Below are 20,924 nucleotides of genomic sequence, written 5' to 3'. Positions count from 1 at the left end.
TGAAAATTGCCTGAAAAAAAACCCCAGAAATATGAAGATGAGAAATTTTTGGGTCTTTTAGAGCTTAAATTATCAAAATCAAGGGTCTTTTGGAGCTCTATTTTGGTCAAATATAGGGGGTCTTTCGGAGCTGCGAAATCCAAAAATTGGGGTCTTTCCGGTGGAACATACCCGTATGGTAATTTGTGTTGAGTGCCCACCCCCGGAATATCATCTGCGGACCTGGCTACCAAGCATGCCGGGAATGACGACTGGCCTATGTCATTTTATATCATAGACATGGTATAGCACTTATGGACCATGCGATTTTGCGTGACCTTGGGTGAAAGGCATTTCCCGTGTGCTGATTACATAATACCTATCCGGAGCGCCGCCTATCATGAAGGTAGCAGAGGAGTAAGCTCGCGTTAAGCCCAACGCGTAAGTCCTATTGTAATCACAATAGAGACATATATATCTTTGATCTAATGATTATCGCCGATAATTTCTGCAATGACTCCATCTCATGACGGTTCATATTTAGTGATACGTAAATCACGTATGCGCAAAACATGTATTATGGATGCGCACACATTCACTTAGCTGTTGAACTTGATTATTCATATTTTATTTAATATAAGATGTTTTTTTTTTTCGATTAATATATTGAAACAATGTTGTTTCAGAATGTGTCTAAACAGTTCATTATTGAATGGTGCAGTTCACAGCATTTTAAGGACGTGGTTTTTACCACTATTTTAAAAATAATCCGAAGGTATGCCTACTCTATTTTCCGCCCCATAAGCGACAGAATCCGGTTTCTTTATAAATCTAGTCTCATTTGCTTTGCTTTTTAATTTCATATAGACACGGGATACTGCGATGCAGATTGGATTCCATTTGAAGATTCTTGTTACTATGTAGAAGCAGTGACAAAGTTGCCTTTTAAGGAAGCCAGTAATTTTGCCAAATTCTGGGTGGGAATCTGACAAGTATACATAATTCGAAAGAGCAGTCATTTCTTGAGGAACGTAAGTTAACATTACAATCGACTTACAAATTATCATTCTAGCATTATTATGTCTTCAAATTGGTCCTACATGTACAGGGTGTCACTGAAAGAACTGTATCGTTCGGAACTGATTTATTTTTGGGTACTTTAAACCTACAAACCAAACGTAACTAAATTGACAATTGACCGCTCCGTTTTTGAAATAAAAGAGTTTTACGAAACCCCCTCATTTTCAAGACTTTCCACGGAATCAATATAATTCAATGACAAGATGCGCAGATGATGCGCAGGTGATTAGGCCATTTTAAATTTTAACCTTAAAGGAAGTCTCCGGCAATCACAACATTATTCCTTATATGTAAGAAAAATAATTATCAAGCACGAATCACATGATTTTATTTAAAACAAGCTCATAGTGGCCATAAAAACGAATAAAAATAAAAACATCCGTGTCTCAACACGCAGGCGCCGAAATTGTCGAGTGCAATGACGTCCCAGTAATATAATGAAGGCTGACGACAATAGAGCACAAATAACCATTACGTCATTGTACTTAGACAATTTCGGCGCGGGAATTTTTGAATATCACGTGTTGAGAGCGTACTGTTTTTATTCGTTTTCATGGTCAATATGAGTTTGTTTTAAATAAAACCATGTGAATCGTGCTTGATATATTATTTTTCTAACATAAGGCATCATGTTATGATTGCCGGAGACTCCATTTAATAGTTCGTCTCAAAGCCCTTCCCAAGTTAAAAAAACCTTATCGATTACTTTATATTTTTACTTTAATTTTGTGGCAAGAATAGACCACCTTTTCATCTCTCAGCATGCACAGGGAGGTTGCACTGTGATGAAGATTTTTTATTGAGATTTACGCTTTGGGCTATGTTGACGTCTGACGATGTCAGATGTGAAATCTTTGTGTGGTGGTTTGGGAAAAAATAAAACAGGGGAAAAACTGAAATTTACTCAAAATTCAAAATGTATGTGATTGCTGATTTATTCCTTAACCACACCAAATATTTAATTATGTTTAGTTGTGGCGTTGAAATACCCAAACAATTAAGTTTCTGACAATACAGTTCTTTCAGGGACACCCTGTATATACAGGGTGTCCCAATGAAAATATAACCCTCGTTGCGCCCTCTTTTTCTCCTATTTCTGGTATGTAAGGAAACCTTTAATCGTTACTTTTAATAAACAAAAACAATTATTTCAATCAGGTTGCAATTTTTGATATTTTTTTGATATTAATCCGAGATGTTATAAGGCCTGCCGATTACGAGTTGATCAAACTATACTTATGGCACAATGTTTGTTGCTGTTGCTTCATTCTTGCAGAATTTATGGAGCCAATTGGCGACGATTTATGGATAGGACTGCATGATATCACCAACGAAGGACATTTTGAATGGATCGATGGAAGTGCGGCGGTAATGATAACAACCTTATCAGATTCATAATGTATGCCACATTAGTATAATATGACTCCCAGTGCAATATACACTAGGATCCACTACATGCTCATCTATCAGGGCACAGTTCTTTAACCCCAATACAGGTGAACATTCATTGAATGACCTTTGAAAATTTGGGTACACAAACTCATACTCCGCAACTTGAGGTCTATGATTATCTAATTGAGGTTATTGAACTATGGCATTGGGATGAGGCCATTGTAGTCCATAGTGATACCCAGAAAGTACCCAAACACTTCAATACAGGGTGTCCCTGAAAAAAACTGTATCGTCGGAAACTTAATTGTTTGGGTATTTTAACTCCACAACTAAACATAACTAAATAACTAGCGTGGTTAAGGAATAAATCAGCTATTATATACTTTTTGAATTTTGACAATTAACAACACCGTTCGTGAAATATAAGAATTTTACGAAACTCTCTTATTTTCAAACCTTTCCACGGATTCAAATATCAATCGATGATCTGTATTCGGAGTGCTAATCACTGCGCATGAGGCGTCTGTTGTCATTGACAAATATTTGACTCCGTGCCCGTGGAACGGGCTGAAATGAGGTAGTTTCGTAAAATTCTTTTATTAAAAAAAAACCGGAGAAGTCAATTGTCAAAATTCAGAAAGTATGTGATAGCTGATATATTCCTCAACCACATCAGTTATTTAGTTATGTTTGGTTTATGCGTTAAAATACCCAAAAAATTCAGTTTCCGTCGATACATTTCTTTCAGGGACACTGTGTACAATGCGACCTCTAGAAGCTAAGTTACAAGCATTTAAATGGACGAACGTTTTAAAAGTGACACTTTGTCTTATATACAGGGTGTCCCAGAATGATTTGTACCGTGTTTGCAAAAATAAGTAAAAATAGAAGACGGGCAGTGTATCTATTTTTGATACCAGTATTATAATGTTGGACATGTCTCCTACTTATTCTGTTAATTTCAGCACGCTACCTTTATTTGTTTTGGCGTGGCATGCAATAATGTAAAATCGATGAAAAACGACTCGCATACCTTTGAAAAATGGCACGATACGATTAAATGAAGAACGTAGGATGTTTGGCACAGCATTTCGACGACAACTACTGTTGGGGTTGCGCCTTAAAGCTTGCCGGACAGCTGCAATGTTCGCTCTAGTTCTTACAGTCTTACGAGCACCTGAAGCTTCACTCTGCCGATTCCTGACAGTTCCGTGCTCGTCAAACTTCTTTACCTTATACACTATCGTCTAATGAATTTTCTTTGCGTCTCAACATAGCTGCCGGTTTGCCAGTAAGTTTTGAAAGAAATCCACGCTGCTGTACAGTAAATTGAGGAGTCGTCTTTTCTGTACCACAACCAGTTCGATCTCTGCAAGCATTTCAAATGACATGGACCTCACACCAAAATAACTATATTTAAAACTACCGCCAAAGAGATAATTGGATTAGGCCACAAATCCTTAATTCCATATGTTTGCTTCGTAACGTCATAAATAATAGATAGATATCGGCTATTTAGTGGAAATATGAACAGGGCACAACTAAAATACCTGCATAACTTTTTCCAAATAACTTTGTGCTGAACGGTTAGTAATGTTACAGATTTTCAAAATAGGTTACGTTGTCAAAACTTAGAATTCACCCTTTTACGCAATCTTCTATAACTTCTACTAGAAACGTCCAATTTTTAAAATCTAAAAAATCTGAGAAAGCTAAATATATGTAGAACTTAAAATGCAAAACAATATGACCATTTAACATGCCCTTCATACCTAAAAAATTCCATCTTTTCCGGTATAGATCATTCTGGGACACCCTGTACAATGTACAAGAAGAAAAGATTCCAATCAGAACATCAAAAACGTTTTAAATAAGTTATATTTTGGCTTTTGGTTTAGGTAAAAACGTTTTAATAACATTAAAATGTCGGGTTATATAAAGGTCATGATAAGGTTTTAAAACGTTTTGTATGAAAACACACTACAACAATATTTTGAAATGTTTTCAAGAAATGTTATTGTAAACTATTTTTGCAAATATTTTTGCCAAATATTGCGTCAATGTTATTTAAAAATAACATTATGTTGAAATATTTGAACTCAGCAAACACAGAAATGTTCTTAAAATGTTTTTTTCAAAACCTTTTAATAACATTTAAATGTCGGGTTCAAGAAAATATTCTGGGCAAACATTTTTCGCAAAATATTTTTTCAACCCAAAAATAACATTCTGTTTAGAAAGTTTTGTATCAAGTTTTCAAGAATGTTTTTGGAATGTTATTAAAACGTTTTTATACCATTTATATAACCCGACATTTAAACGTTTTCTGTAAAACATTTTTGTTTGCTGAGCAGTAGATTATCAAAAATGTTTTTAAGGTTATGAAAACGTTTTATACTCTTCCTATACCCTTTATATAACCCGACATTTAAACGTTTTCTGACACCCTTTTATAACCTTTTGCGAATGATGTCGAAAACGTTTTGTGTTTGCTGGGTTGTTCTTTCTCTTTTTTCCTCTCTGTACTTTATACAACTGTTTTTTAATTGTTAAGTGCATTTGTTTCAGTTCTTTTGCTTCTATCAATACCACCGTTATTGTCAACAACGACTGTGCAAAGTCGTCGCATGTTCTCGATTAGAATTTTTCACCTTGTATAGGCCAAAGTGCATTACCTATACTATGGTTTGGTTTTAAAATCATGATTTTTCCAAGTGTTCGGATACTCTCTGGGCGCAGTATATAATGCATTTTTTGCTGTGCTTTCATTAATAGTTGAGCTATACAAATTGGTATCCTGGGTCACCCGACAATTATTATCGTGGAGAAGATTGTGTGAATTTGTTGGCCAAAGGGGTCATTGGGCGATGGGTGGACAGGGAATGCAACAATACCTTTTACTTCATCTGTAAGAAGCTACCAGGTATGGTACACGGAAATTACACTTTTTTAATACATGAAACCGTCCATCCAGGATGACATGATCCTTTTACACGGGCCTCTCACCATCAGATTGATTTCGAAACGTTTTCTTCTCTGCATTTTGAAAACAGCATGTACACGAGAGTAGTCAAGGTTGTTTGATGTGATCATTTATTAATTTTTCTAACAAAGCATTTTCATAATTATTCTAGACCGGCATAATATCAACAGCTATCACACTATTAAACTGTATACGTACATATTTTGTAGCAATTTATTCATCTCTTTCTGCTTTTTTTTTTTTTTTTTATTTCTATAAACTGTGCATTTGTGTGCTTATTGAGGGCGCTATTTACATATATTCTAAATTTGAATTAGCCAAATAATCGAGTTATACCTTACATTTCATGATAAAAAGTTTTTTGAAAATTACCTTGTCATTTGTTAGCCTGTTTGCTAATGTTCTAATACCATTTTACCAAGTGTTTACACCTTGTAAAGATGCAAACAATATTTTAGATAAATAGCGCCATCGTTGTTCAACTTTACTTTAAAATGACTCAGTTTTACATGCCATCAAAAAACAGTGCAGTACAAATGAGAAAAAATATCTTCGGAGTTTAATTTAGCGCTTTTCTATAGATGAGCACCTATATAGTTAAATATATGAAAACCTGAGCGCAAGAAGACCGTAAGTCACTTGGCCCCTCAACATGACTGTATACACTAAAGTTACGTATAGTTTTTTTAGGGTTTTATAATGTTTAATACATGTCCCAGGGTGAAAACATCATGAAAGGTTGTGAAAGATTTGTTTTGGGCCATGAACATGTATAAAACATTACCAAACTATACGCAACTTGAGTGTATACATGTTGAGGGGTCAAGTGGACTTACGGTCTTCTTGCGCTCAGGTCTTCATATACAGATTTATTTCATATAACTTCTAATCACTAGTAATTCAGCTAACCTTCAAAAGTGTTGAGGGTAAAAATGTTGGTGACTTAAAGCCATAATGTTGTACCCAAAATGCTGGAATAATATTAATAATAACTGCCGGGAATTGTTTCTGTCCAATTTAAGTTGAAATAACCCAACTGGTTATTTTAGCCAGTTAACATGGAGTTCTAGGAGGGGGGCTTCATCGCATCACACAAGAATGTTTTTTTCTGGTTTTCTTGGGTGTGTAATACTTGCAATTCTATCATCGAGGGAGTGGTGAGGTCCACTGGGTTAACTTCAAAATACATAAGTGTGACCAAGTAATGTGTGGGACTCTGCGGGTCACTAACATCACAACAGGGCCACACTGCAGGAAAGACCACTGATGATCCCACCCCACTAACCGCGAAAGTCCACTAACCGAAGGCGCCAGCCGAGGCGGTCTTCACTAGTGTGTCAGAGGGGATATGGCATGGTTTTTCATTTTTTCTTTCTATTGGGTGGAAAATAGGTCGGCTTGGACGGCTGGTCTTCACTAGTGTGTCAGAGGGATATGGCATGGTTTTTCATTTTTTCTTTCTATTGGGTGGAAAATAGGTCGGCTTGGACGGCTGGTCTTCACTAGTGTGTCAGAGGGATATGGCATGGTTTTTCATTTTTTCTTTCTATTGGGTGGAAAATAGGTCGGCTTGGACGGCTGGTCTTCACTAGTGTGTCAGAGGGGATATGGCATGGTTTTTCATTTTTTCTTTCTATTGGGTGGAAAATAGGTCGGCTTGGACGGCTGGTCTTCACTAGTGTGTCAGAGGGGATATGGCATGGTTTTTCATTTTTTCTTTCTATTGGGTGGAAAATAAGTCGGCTTTGGAGCAAAGCTATACAATTTCATCAAAACAAAAACTCTCCAAATTAAAAAGACTGTTATTAAGTCGGGCTCTTAAACACGCTGACCGTCGCCTAGACTCACTCAACAGTCCTACATACGCCAGTTTGTCTGTCTATGGGAAATACACGCTTAACGAATTGCGCAGGACAGATATTTGACAAATTTCTTCAAAATTTGGTGAACGGTATATAAAATTGGTACCCACCTTTGTGCTTGCTTATTTAAGACTAGGTTCAAGCAAAATTAAGGATCGAATGCATTTTAATGTCCAAAAAGGCAAAATTATCGCCAAAGTTCTGCCAATTCTGCACCCTTTAGAAGGGTGCAACATTCAAATCGGGAATAAAATTATCCGATCTTTACGATCAAAAACACAAAAATACAACTTTGGACATATTTTTGGCAACATTTATCGATCATTCCTATTTGTTTTACCCAATTGTGGCTCCATACTGCATGTAACTATTTATTATTGTATATACATATGTTTTAAGATGACTTATTTTTGAGGCAGTCTTTTGAGTAGGCCTAAAACTTGACAGAAATGTTACTTTGTATCGAATGGTCTATGTTTTTGTCATTTCTTGTGGCCAAAAAATGGCAAGGATCCGAATGATGTGTCAAAATAGCTACCAAAGTGTTAAAATGTTTTCGCCTTCCTCAGTTGTAGTACCAGAAGAGGCTTGTCACGCAAATGTTACTCAGCATATGGATCTTCAATTAACATGGCCACAAACAGCAGTAGGAGAACTAGCCTGGAGTAACGAGAAGTGCTCGCTTGGCACGAGCAGAGGTAAAGTTCCACTTTAAAAAAATCTTGTTTAAACCGTAAATTGAATGTCAGTCAACACATTCCCCTTATTGTCAAATTGATTTTAGTTCTCCAAAATGTTGGTTGTTCTACCTTTCGTATTTGCAGTGAAAAGTCGGTGTAGTTTTGGAAGAACTACCGTTACAAAATATATACCATGTTGTAGCTGAGATTATGCTCTCCCTTATTACATAGGGTATGATAATTATGCCATGATAATTGAATGAGGGGATACACACACACAACTTTACTAATGTTTTAAGACCAAGCCCGCGACCTGACTTTATGTATTCGCAAAGAAAGCTAACAAATACAGCAATAAAGCATTGGGCATGTTTTTCTAAATCTTAAAAATCACCAAGGAAAACATTAAATTATTGTTACAACTATGTTTTTGTTCCCGTTTTTTACTATTTCCTTTTAGAATTAGCCGTGTGGAAGAGTTTTCAATGAAATAATTTGTGTGTACAAACTGAAGCATCCAATTATATAAAGGAATATATGATATGAATATTAACTGTACATCATATATAACGATGCGCGATACACAATCGCCCTACAATAATTTTTGATCTATGGTTCAGAAGGCAGAATATTTTATTCAAATTTAATATACGACAATTTTTGAATGAATTTAATGAAAATGAAGACTGAAAAGATGGTTAAAAATCTATGTAAAAATAACATAGTAATCTAACCTTTTATTTCCTGAAATTAACTTTGGGGTTCTATGTAAAATTTGTGTATAAAGTATGTTTAACATTGATTTTTATCTATTTAGTTGGATGGCCATTGGCTGGTCGTTTATGTAACATATCTACTGGATCAGGGCAGGCAGAGTGGGACTCTCCACATATGCTGGGTTGTTCAGCTGAAACAACAGATTCAGATATAGCACAGGAAGGAGGTATATCAACAAAAATTCGCCATAGAAGTAGTGATATAATATGTAATTACCAAAGTGGATGGTATGGTAATTAATCCTGTTACAATACTACTTATACGGCGAATAAAAATAAAATAGTAATTATAGGACTAGTCGATAAAAGATCATAACAACATTGGACATCTTTGAGGTGACGGGTATGTTGGGCTGTTAAGTACCCTATTTCTAGCATTTTCCCAAAGGCCATGCATAAACCCATGCTCTGTCACTCAAAGACCCCTGGTTCCAGTCGGACGATCTGTGGCTAGTAAGGAATCGTCTTTGACCATGCGCAGACAAAACTCCACCCATATCATATTCTCGCTCGTCAGCAAAATATTAAATATCCCAAATTATACTGTTCCTATCAGTTCCATGGTATAACCATTTAATATAGAATAGTTGTTATGCCATGTTTACTATATTCGTATTTATCCGCCGATATCGTATAATAAAATGTGACCAAATATGTGTGAATCACAAGAATAATATCATCTGGGGGGGAGGGGCACATCAAAAAATTTGGTAGGTATGTTCCCTCGGAATTTGGAGGTGGTGGGTCATTTGGAGCTGCGAACAGTCAAAATCAAGGGTCTTTCTTGGCGTTTTTGTTGAAAATTGCCTGAAAAAAACCCCAGAAATATGAAGATGAGAAATTTTTGGGTCTTTTAGAGCTGAAATTATCAAAATCAAGGGTCTTTTGGAGCTCTATTTTGGTCAAATATAGGGGGTCTTTCGGAGCTGCGAAATCCAAAAATTGGGGTCTTTCCGGTGGAACATACCCGTATGGTAATTTGTGTTGAGTGCCCACCCCCCCGGAATATCATCTGCGGACCTGGCTACCAAGCATGCCGGGAATGACGACTGGCCTATGTCATTTTATATCATAGACATGGTATAGCACTTATGGACCATGCGATTTTGCGTGACCTTGGGTGAAAGGCATTTCCCGTATGCTGATTACATAATACCTATCCGGAGCGCCGCCTATCATGAAGGTAGCAGAGGAGTAAGCTCGCGTTAAGCCCAACGCGTAAGTCCTATTGTAATCACAATAGAGACATATATATCTTTGATCTAATGATTATCGCCGATAATTTCTGCAATGACTCCATCTCATGACGGTTCATATTTAGTGATACGTAAATCACGTATGCACAAAACATGTATTATGGATGCGCACACATTCACTTAGCTGTTGAACTTGATTATTCATATTTTATTTAATATAAGATGGTTTTTTTCGATTAATATATTGAAACAATGTTGTTTCAGAATGTGTCTAAACAGTTCATTATTGAATGGTGCAGTTCACAGCATTTTAAGGACGTGGTTTTTACCACTATTTTAAAAATACGAAGATCTTATTAAAAATAAATTGCACATTGTTGAGTTGAGGAATTCTCCTATCAAACGAGATGCCCGGTACTGCCCGAGTTGGTCCGATTTTATTTGTTTACCCAAGACTATAACAATTGTTCCTCCCCCGAGGTTTCAACATTAATCGCGTCCCGAGTCCTCTTTTTAACTAGCCAATGAAAGAGATATAGAGCACAACGTACATCATTTTCATCAAATTAGAATGACTTATGCTGTTTCAGCATCTTTAGAGAGCACACACAAGTGTGCGACCATGCATGTACAGAACACAAAAGATTATAAGTGACGATCGTGTTGCATAATCAAAACGTTGACTGGAAACCTCAAAGGGGAGGAAATTATGATTGTTCAATAGAATGCGTGCCAGCTATCTCCTTAGTACCTTCATGCGCCTATGTATTTTGATTCACAAACAACTTTAGCATTGAACAGATTCTCGTATACTAAAGTATTTCTCTTAGAGGGCATAACAGTTGTTTATCAACCTCCATACTGTACACCCGCATTCAAGGCCATCGGGCAGATACGCTTTAACACTTAAGGACTGTACTACTAGAAAGTTGTTCTTTGAATGGGTCCAATGGACCCCCCCCCCCCTCAGCTAATAACGCGAATGCATTAGTTAATAGATCTGGGTGCACTTATCCTTTACAAAAAAAAAAGTAATGTCATGAGCCTAAACCCAAACAACAGACCGACCGCCCCAAGGGGCACATCACTCTCCCCTACGTACGCGGTGTCACTGTGTCCATCAACAGGAAGATACGCAAAGCTGTGTGAAACCAACAAGCACCATCCGTAGCATGGTTGTGTCGCCCAAAGACAAACCTAAAACTTTGGATCGCACTGGGACAATTTATAATAAGTGTCAGGATTGCCCATCACAGTATGTCGGTGAAACTGAGCGTCCACTGTCCAAACGTGTATCTGAGCACAAACGCGAAGCGTCACTTGTTGGTGCACATATGAAAGCTGCCAGACACACCTTTGATCCTCAAGAAGTGCAAATGTTAGACTCGGACCCCAGACATAGGTCGGCACCACCTCCCCCGCCTACAAGAAGTTGATCGGGTCATGTGACCTGGGATCAATACCCAGGTCACGTGATCCGATTCGCGCTACAACGTCTAGTGCCAGCAATCCATCAGAGTGCTGATGAAGTGAGCTTGGATAAGCCACGAAAATTACACGTAAGTGTCAATTCAATTGCTTGTGTGAATCGGTCAAAATTTACACCAATATAATGTCATGAATGTCTACAAAAACTATTGTAATTATATCACCATTACAGCTTCAACCGTTTGATCATTTTATTACAGTTGAAATAGAAGAATTATGTCCTGCTAATGTGACTCTGGGCATTGATGGAAACTTTACATGGACACAAACAGCAGTTGGAAAAATAGCATTTAGCAAAGAAATATGTTCTTCTGCTACAAGTAGAGGTACGTTTTTATAGCATCATTAGAGAGATTGCGAAATTTACGTGAAACGTGACACGGGAACGCCAACGGCAAGCTACATTAGTCAAAAATCGGTTATTATGCCCTCTAGAGGGTGAAATCTATTGTGAATTGGTCAATCGTGGAATTACCGTAAGGCGATTACGTTGCGGTTGGTAGCAAAAAATGACGTTCCAAAATGACAAAAAAACGCATTATAAAATGCAGAAAAATGTTATGTTTATCATGTTATGAAGCAAATCACAGTATCCTAATAGAACAAGTAGAGTCCGACATGTAATAAAATCCATTTTAGTGGTTATAATTTGATCTCGTATAGACAAGAAGAAGTGAACAAATTTCGATTTTTTCGACGCGAATTCGAACGGGCAGATTGCCTATTCATTTGTGTGTGGAAAATGCCGCCCAAAATCAGCTTGCGAAGAGGCGTTTTAGGCAAGATTGTGTCGTGTTACGGCATAAATGCGGTATAATTGTCTGTTTGGGACGGGGAACAGAAGTTCGTGCAACGCTATTTTTCGCCTTGCTTTTTCGTTGTGCATTAAACCGCTGTCAAAGTGTTTTGCTTATGGATACTATTCAGCAAACTCCAAAATGTTTTTAAAACATGATAATGCACGTGTTTGTGGTTTTAGTTAAAACATTTTGATGACATATCGATGTATGTTTATATAAAAATCATGAAAACTCGTGTTATATTGAAAAAATAATACAACAACATTTTAAGCTAAAATTCGAAATGCTAATATCATTTGGCAAACATATTTAAGTGTCTTTTGTGTTAGAACGTTTATCAGCAAGTTTTGAACAAACGGTTTTTTGAATGTTATTAAAAATTGTAATGCCCTTGACCCTCATATATCCTTTAACCCGACATTTAACGTTTTCTGTAATATATTTGTGTTTGCTGGGTAGTAATCGAACTAGTCATATTAGATTATCTATTTTCATTTTGCTTTAGAAAGTAAACAGGGTATTATTTATATGATAATGGAGTTTGTTTCTTGGTATTCGAATAATATACACCAAGACTTCCTAGGCATCCAACACCAAACTCTGTTTAGATTATTTAGACAAATAGCAGACACGTGTGAACATAGGCCTATACTCATTTTCCAATAGCCCGCAAAACTCAAATATCGCTAATCTGGACTGAATGCTTAGAGCATTATAGATACAGCCAGTCGTATTTGCATATCAATACCGAGGAAAGTAGTTCGATGAAAGAAGATAATCTTCTCTGGTTCGATGCACCCAAGGTGAATCAATGGGTGCTTCCTATTACCTTTAGATTATTTGTCTCAGCATAGCGCCATCATGATTGCAATTGCGTTTACATGTATATGGCAAGCCAAGGGGGCCAAAAGCGTGGAACAGCTACGCGTAGCTTCTTTCTCGTTACGAGCAGCTGTTTGACCAATCAAAATAGTCAAATTTAATCACGTGGTTGGGTCGTTAGCTGCGCGTAGTATAGTTATAGGTATCCTCTTTCACAATTATTATCTTGTAATTAATTTACGGATTTAGCATAGATAACGAACGGGTAAAGGAGGCCAAATCACAGCACGTGTCAAGAGAACATGTTGCTAATGCCTGGCTAAAATGACACAAAGCATATTTATTTAAGTTTACACCGTGTTTAATAGCAAGTAACTTTATACTCGGGCTGTATTAGCGGTGCAGGGATATGAAGGTCAAACAACAACTACTACTGATGTAAAGCGCTGTGTAAAGATATTGCAGGAAAGCGATATCACATGCCACTGTGTAAATATGGAGAGAGTAAAATGGGTCATCATTTTTTTCGGAACGGGGGTCCTAAATTTACAAAAAGTCGGCGTCAATAAATTGCGGCCCTCACTATTTCGGCATCAAAATGTTATGACCCCCGACTCCCACCACCGATACACCTTACCCCCTAGACAGGCTAAAATTGTATTGAAATCAGTCTTTTTGAATGCAATAAACACACTATCTGTAGTCATCTTGTGACTCCCTACATTTTGTCATTATCAATTTATGACCCCCTCCCCTTATTTTTCTTTCCAAAAAGTATGACCCCATATATTTTGGATCCCCTTCCGAAGAAAAATGATAGCCCCTAAATATAGAACAATCATCATTCTGTTCAGATATTACTTTAATAGCACCTATACCATTTTTTGCTGATATACTACAGATATTTTCATTTACAAAATTAACAACGTAATATTTGTGAGAGAGGATGTTTACATCAGCTCCACGTGTTTAAAACCGCGAATCTGATTGGTTAATAAGCTGCACGTAACGAGAAAGAAGCTGCGCGTAGCTAGTCCCACGTTCTGAGCCGCTTAGCTTGCCATACACGTAGTCTTGGTTCAGACTCTATGCGGCTATCACGAACATACTAGGAACGACGGGCGTTAGGACCGACACAAACTGGCTGTGTAGGAGGCTAGTTTGGATGTGAACGGGACTATGGCGTTCTACCGCAAAATGCAGAAATCCGTAACCCGTATGGCGTTTGCAGTGAACTTCGCAATCTCTTCGCAATCTCTCTATTGTGTCCATTGATAGGTATTTAAGTCGTTGTGTTTGTTGTATTTTAGCATATGTAAATCAAAAGCCGAATTCATCTATAGCGCAGTTTTTAATTAATCGTTTTCAATCAATTGATAACTGTGAAAATTAAACTGTCAGTATACAGGGTGTCCCAGAAAAAATTACCGAGTGAATAAAATTGAACATATGTCGAGAAATAAACATCAGAATCAAAACATTTAAAATGTAGCGCATAGCCTATTTTATTGTACATCATATACGAAAATTGTATGTGATTTGCTTGACTGCTTGCGAAGATATTAACGATTACATAATGCGCGCATCAATGCAGTTCATTCCAAGTTTGATCAACAGGCGCTTTTTTATACTCACCCAGGGCTTCCTAAAGTTTGTGTATCTCATTAAATTTAGTCCACATTATCTATTTTATAATCTGACGGTGTTATGTTATTCCCCGGGGGTGTTATTCATGCTTTCACTGAAGATAAATAACAGTTTTTCCAAGAAAACTTTGGTTTCTGCAATTGGAAGGGTACCAACTTTAATTCTTAGGTTGTGCAAATATGTTATATTTTAACTTTGCAAAGAACATTTGAGCCAAGAATGACAATGATCAAGTGCTTACAACTTAACATGTGATTTTTGATACCATGCAACATTAATGTTGGAGTTTTAAAAGATTTAAACTTTGCATTACAATTTATTGGAAATATTCCAAAAACATTAATGCGTGTGAGAAACTTTTAAGCCATTTGGAATTCTTTATGCAATAATTCTTTATACAACATTTATATCAACATTAACGAAAAAGATATTTACAACTTGAGCATCATCCCACATGCAAGCTTTCATTTTTTCAATATCGTGCAGGTTTTCAAATTTTAACAAAACCTAATTAAATGTTTTGCAAGAAACATATTGTTTAGAAAGAACGAAAAGGATTTCACCGAACAAAATTTGAAGCCCATTTACAGTGTTAATCACCAGTGCGCATTGTGTTGAATGAGCTTTCTTTCAAACTTGGAATGAAGTGAATTGACGCATGCGTTATGTAATCGCTTATTTCTTCGCAACCAGTCAACCGATTCTAGTAAAAATTAGCGTATAAGATGCACAATAAGATGTGCTATACGCTGATGTTTAGATTTTTGGATTCTGACGTCTATTTCTCGACTTACGTCTAACTTTATTCGCCCGGTAATTTTTTCTGGGACACCCTGTATAGAAAAGTAGATAATTCACTCACATTTTTCTGACCTAATGCACCATATTGTTAAAGGAATACAAATGCCTTGAGAAGTTTCATTATGTTCTCTCTTCACTATGCAATTATTGAACAAATCTACGATTAGGTTTCATTTGGCTCGCATTTCCTATTTGTTTCTTGATATTCTGTTATAATATAATTCAGTGGGATGGCCGTTAGCCTTTCGTTTCTGTAATGTATCGTTGGAATCACCTGAGCAAATAGAATGGGGCGCTGTACACGTGATGAGTTGTTCAGAGGACATCGTAAATGTAGCACCAGATGAAGGTAATGTCTACTCAATCAAATTGTAAATTATAATAATGATAATTAAGACCCAAAGATTTTAATTACTTTTACGGAGCATTATTCCACAAAACGGCAATATATATTCCTATTTTAACGTAGTTTAACTCTCTAATCCAACTTTATTTTCATATTCCGGCTGCCAGCCAATCTTGTCTAGTTTTGGCGTCTTTCAATCTTTGTCCTGCTGAGCCATTTTTGTTATACAAACTACGCGACGAAGAGGGGGTTGTTGCAATCCCCCGTTCTATATTACACGTCATATACTGTTATATTTGGTACCAATGTACAGTAAGCCAAATAATTAAGGTACCAGTTACGTTCACCCCTGTATATCCTAAACAAAGGCAGCCAATAGCTGCATCTTTTAGCTCGAATTTAAGACCTCATTTGTTGAAATTGTTCAAGAAATATAGTCAGTCATGCTGCACAGCAAGCATGATTCGACCTGAGCAGTACTTAAACCTGGTTAACAGGAAACTGATAAAGTCTAGTATATTTTCCACATTGAATGGTGGACTGCACTTATGCCCAAATATGGCACTTGCCAATCAATAATCACCCACTTGAAACCGCCTGACTCGCTGCACTGACCACAGTTATGGACAGATATGGGAGCTGTTTTTGCTGTTATCTGTCATTTACATATCAGGGAGGTACGAACATTTGCAGATACTCCACCTACTCAGTTTTTAACCTACATGTATTATGTATACATTATTCTTGATTGACAGCAAGTAGTGGTTTAGCTTTAATGCCCTTCGGAAGAGAGCGGTCTACAAGTGAGTGATAGTCACTAAAAGTTGCATTCGATTTGCACAGGGAATTTTGCAGGCCATGCCGTGCCTTCCTTACTAAAACACCAAAGTGCGAATATTTCCAAATATCTAAATTAGCTACAAATTTAGGACATGTTACAAAACTATACTTTTTAGAATTTTAGAGAATACAATAAATATTGGCCGGTTATTTTTCACACAGTGACGTTAACTAGGAAATGCCCCATATCTCTAACATACACTGTTTGTAGAGGTCACTCGTCAATGGTGAGAGCACTGTGTATTGTGTATAGGAAAATGAACAGTAACTGCAATATGATAAAGACACGACGATCAAAAAACCCAAGGAAGATTCAAATTTAAAAGTTGCAGTTTGCCACAGTACATGCCCTACTGATTTGTACACAAAGCGATCGCGAACAAGAGAACTAGCACCGTGTTTTCATTGATTAGCACGAAAAACTAGCGTCGTGCTTTCATTGATTAGAACACAAAAGTGCAACTTTTTATTTCATATCTTCATTAGGTTTTGGATCTCCGTTTCTTTAATTCTCAACCAATTTCAACAAATGAAGAGCTCTGTTTCAAAAGCCCTTACATCCACTTTTGGCTGAAATTGAGTTATTGGCATGATGTTATATTGTGGGTAAAAATACACATTTTGGTGGTTGTTTGACCTTCATACCACCCTCCCTTCTGGAGATATCGTATATTTCCCGTTTGGGAAATCTGAGGGAATTTCCGGAAATCTGAACTTTAAATGAATATAGAATTGTTTTGTTTTAATCTTTTTGATGTATAATAGTAGCCTGGAATGTTCTTTACCTATTAAAACCAAGAGGAACTGTTTTTGGGTCATTGTGTTTGAAAAATTCATTTTAATTAACAAAACGTGTAGCTTCGGAAATGAATTCAATTCAATTAAAAATTCATAATCAAAAAAGTAAATGAGATATTTTAATTTTTCTTTTTGATTTTGAAAGCATTAGTTAAGTTACATGAAGTAGTGCAAACAAATGGGCTCAAACTTGATTCCAAAGGTGGTTTCTAGAAAATGAGTAAATGTATTTTGTTGCAAAACCCCTTACATCCACAAAAGGCGCAATATAAAAGAAATAATAAAATAAGTAGGAAGGCTTGAAAATAGTACCAACCCTATTCTTTTAGTTTCTATTCATGTACACTTTATCCAAACCCAAATGGAATCAAATCAAACAAGTAATACTTGCACAATTAAAAAAAGCTGTTTTTCTCAAAAAGTCAAAAGTGGATGTAAGGGGTTTTGCAACAAAGCTCTTCAAATACTCGTAAGGTCTTAAATCGGAGCTAAACAGTGCAGGCATCGGCTGCTTGTTTTAATTTTAACACGTTTGTCTTTATTTAGGATATACAAGGGTGAACACAACTGCTACCTTAATTCTTTTGCATACTGTATATAGCTATGGGTCATGTCTATTCAGTAATATCGAAATAGGTACACATATTCCTCACATTATGTCAATATGACGGCATATAATGTGAGCGCGCCCTCGCAAAATTGGGAAAATGTACAAAAGCATAGGCAAAATTCAATAAAATGAGCACAAATGGTATAATTACTATAAATAGGGTAATGTTGTATGTGTGTATGTGGCATATGTCAAAGGCTCCGTCAGTATCGAGGAATATACTGAGGAATATACGGGAAATGGATGCTGTATAGCTTTGTATCAACATCAGCGACCAATTAGGCCAACCGGCAGATGCGAACATGCAACATGGTTTAAGACAACTATTAAAGCTGTCGTAGATTTACAATAATTAATAATCATCCTATACCTACACGGCCTTTGTATCCAGATGAGCAATGGTGTTTGGGGTTGTGGTGAGCAGCGGTGGTTTCGGATTATGATGTATAGGTGCGCCATGGCTACAGAGCTATGCGCTCTGCAGCCATGGCGCCTATGTTCAAGGGTATTAGGTTTGGCAGACAACGGTGGCTGATCATTTAAAGGGGGTGACCCTATTGGTTTAGGATATGGATTGTCTTCAAACTTACATACAATATCAAATATCGTCCCCTTTATGCATCTATGTGAGAAAACGAGAATATTTTCAGCGTAAATGTGAATAATTAGCACAATCAGCAAGCCAATCATTGCGTCAACTGCATTATGGTCCGGCATCCAGAACATGCAGCACCGTTGCCGTATTCCCGTCGCCATACCACTACGCCCATCATTCTTGACAATATATCTCATTCTTTTTGTTTTAATTAGACCCTGAAATATTTTTGTTAATTTTGTATATCATCATGTACATTAAACATTTTTCATTTATTTCATGATTTTTGTAAATTAAAAAAGAACTGAGTTTTCATTCTTGTAGTTTTAATTAACTAATCAATTAATTAATTAATTAATTTGTAGAGGGGGAAATTTTTTCTTATATTTTTTTCATGTTCCTCGTATCATGCTTGAGAAGATAAGGTCTTGTTTTGTATTTATTTCGCCCCTTATGTATTTTTTTCAGCGTTTCAATATTACAGCGCCCTCTATAATATGTTTGACGTAATTTATTTCCCGAGCCGGGCCGAGGTGTGTTTTTAGCTGTTAGCTTATTTTTTAAAATAAAAAATTGGCCCTCAAACTCATAATAATAGTCCAATACAAGAATGAACTGCAGAAATTCATACTTTAATTAGGGATTCAATCATGTTTCACCGTTGTTCATCACCGTTTAACAACGATGCGGCCGCGTCGTCTGCGTGGTTTACTTCGCGAGGGCAGCTTTAGCTGCCCGAGCGAAGTAAACCACGCAGACGCGCCGGGCGCGAGTTGTTAAACGGTGATGAACAACGGAGAAACATGATTGAATCCCTTTCAACAACGAAAAGAAGCTAAATATCGTATAATTCACGATTATTTTACGAGGAATGTCAGTTAATCATTGCCACTCAGCCTTACAAAAACTTCGATGATTTCTCTTTTGATATCAGCAATAAAACTACAGAATAAAACGGCAAAGTTTAGCCGCTACCTGAAAAATACTGAATTCAACTTGTAAGCTGGCATCCGGGGCTGGCATACGCACAAAGGTTCCAGGCATGACGAATTTTACGCGCTCTCGCGTAACGCGTAGTCTCGCTCGCGTTCGCGTATAGTAAAAGTGTGAGTTCATCACGGTTTAACAACGGTTGGTTCCTGTACAAAGGTATATGAAGAGTTGTTGAATAATCTATCTTCCTGTATAACCGTCCCGTTATCTTGCTATTTGATGACAAAATCAGCGGGACAAAAATACGTACCGAGGAAAAAATATGACAGGGCTCACCGATTTTGAGATTTGCTGGCTAGCGCCTATTGGCCATTGCCGTCGGGGTGGAATAACGTCCAGGGTGTAGCCACTCTCATCCCCAGTTGGTCGCGGCCGCGCCCTTGTGGTTTTACAACGTAGCAGCCGCTCAATATATAGGGAGGCTGATACAGCCGTTAAATATATATATTTAGATAATTATCATGGGATGAATTGTAAATTTCGTCCCTGGTTACTAATGTTTTTTTGTTTTTGTTTTTTGCATTAACATTAATACATTGTAGTAGCTACTGTACTGATCTAGGTTTGAATAGAAAACGCGGACAATTGTCCCACGTGTCAATTGTACACGCAGTACACTAGAAGTTAATTTCGTGTCAAGTGCCACGCATTTGTATACGATTATTGCGTGTCTATACTGTAAAGGTCATATTGTATGAACGTGTAGTATAGCGAGGCATTTGCCTTGCAAACACACATAGCCCGCGTGTTTTGCTTATTGGTGTGGCAAGAAAATGTTTCGCGTGGCAATAAATGTCAATTTTGCCGCGTGTGCCAGGGTACGAGAAAGGTTGAAGACCTTGGATCAGTACTGTACGAGGCTGTCCTATTAGAAAGTAATTTTTTTGAATAGGCTCCATGGACCCCCCTCCCCCCCTCCCCCGCCATCAGTTACTTACACAAGTGCATTAGTTAATAGATCTGGGCGCACTTATCCTTTACAAAACAAAAACATTTAAAATGTCATGAATGTTTACCAAACATTTTATAGTAGGTTATTATTTCCACAAAAAACAGAAGAATTGTGCCCTGCCAATGTTACGCTGAGCATTGATGGAAACTTAACATGGACACAAACAGCAGTTGGAGAACTAGCATTTAGCATCGAAAAATGCTCTTCTGCTACAAGCAAAGGTACGTTTTCAAAGTATCATTATGCCTATTGATCAATTATATTATATATCGTTATGTTTGTTG

The 20,924-nt window shown here is 37.0% G+C and overlaps 1 protein-coding gene across 1 annotated transcript in view; it reads left to right on the top strand.

Annotated features, from left to right (window-relative positions):
• Positions 1-947: 947 nt before the first annotated feature.
• LOC140165574 (C-type mannose receptor 2-like) overlaps positions 948-20,924 on the top strand; it is a 45,204-nt gene continuing 25,227 nt past the window's right edge. Inside the window, exons 1-8 of the mRNA XM_072188860.1 lie at positions 948-1,010; positions 2,336-2,427; positions 5,227-5,374; positions 7,866-7,994; positions 8,794-8,919; positions 11,637-11,762; positions 15,733-15,855; positions 20,745-20,861. Coding sequence (XP_072044961.1) covers positions 2,341-2,427; positions 5,227-5,374; positions 7,866-7,994; positions 8,794-8,919; positions 11,637-11,762; positions 15,733-15,855; positions 20,745-20,861 — 856 coding nt within the window. The 5' untranslated portion in view covers positions 948-1,010; positions 2,336-2,340. The remainder of the gene's footprint in view (positions 1,011-2,335; positions 2,428-5,226; positions 5,375-7,865; positions 7,995-8,793; positions 8,920-11,636; positions 11,763-15,732; positions 15,856-20,744; positions 20,862-20,924) is intronic.

Source organism: Amphiura filiformis, chromosome 12 (assembly GCF_039555335.1).
Source record: "Amphiura filiformis chromosome 12, Afil_fr2py, whole genome shotgun sequence".
NCBI lineage: Eukaryota > Metazoa > Echinodermata > Ophiuroidea > Amphilepidida > Amphiuridae > Amphiura > Amphiura filiformis.
The sequence above is the reverse complement of the archived record's forward strand: the minus strand, read 5'-3'. Positions and strand labels throughout refer to the sequence as shown.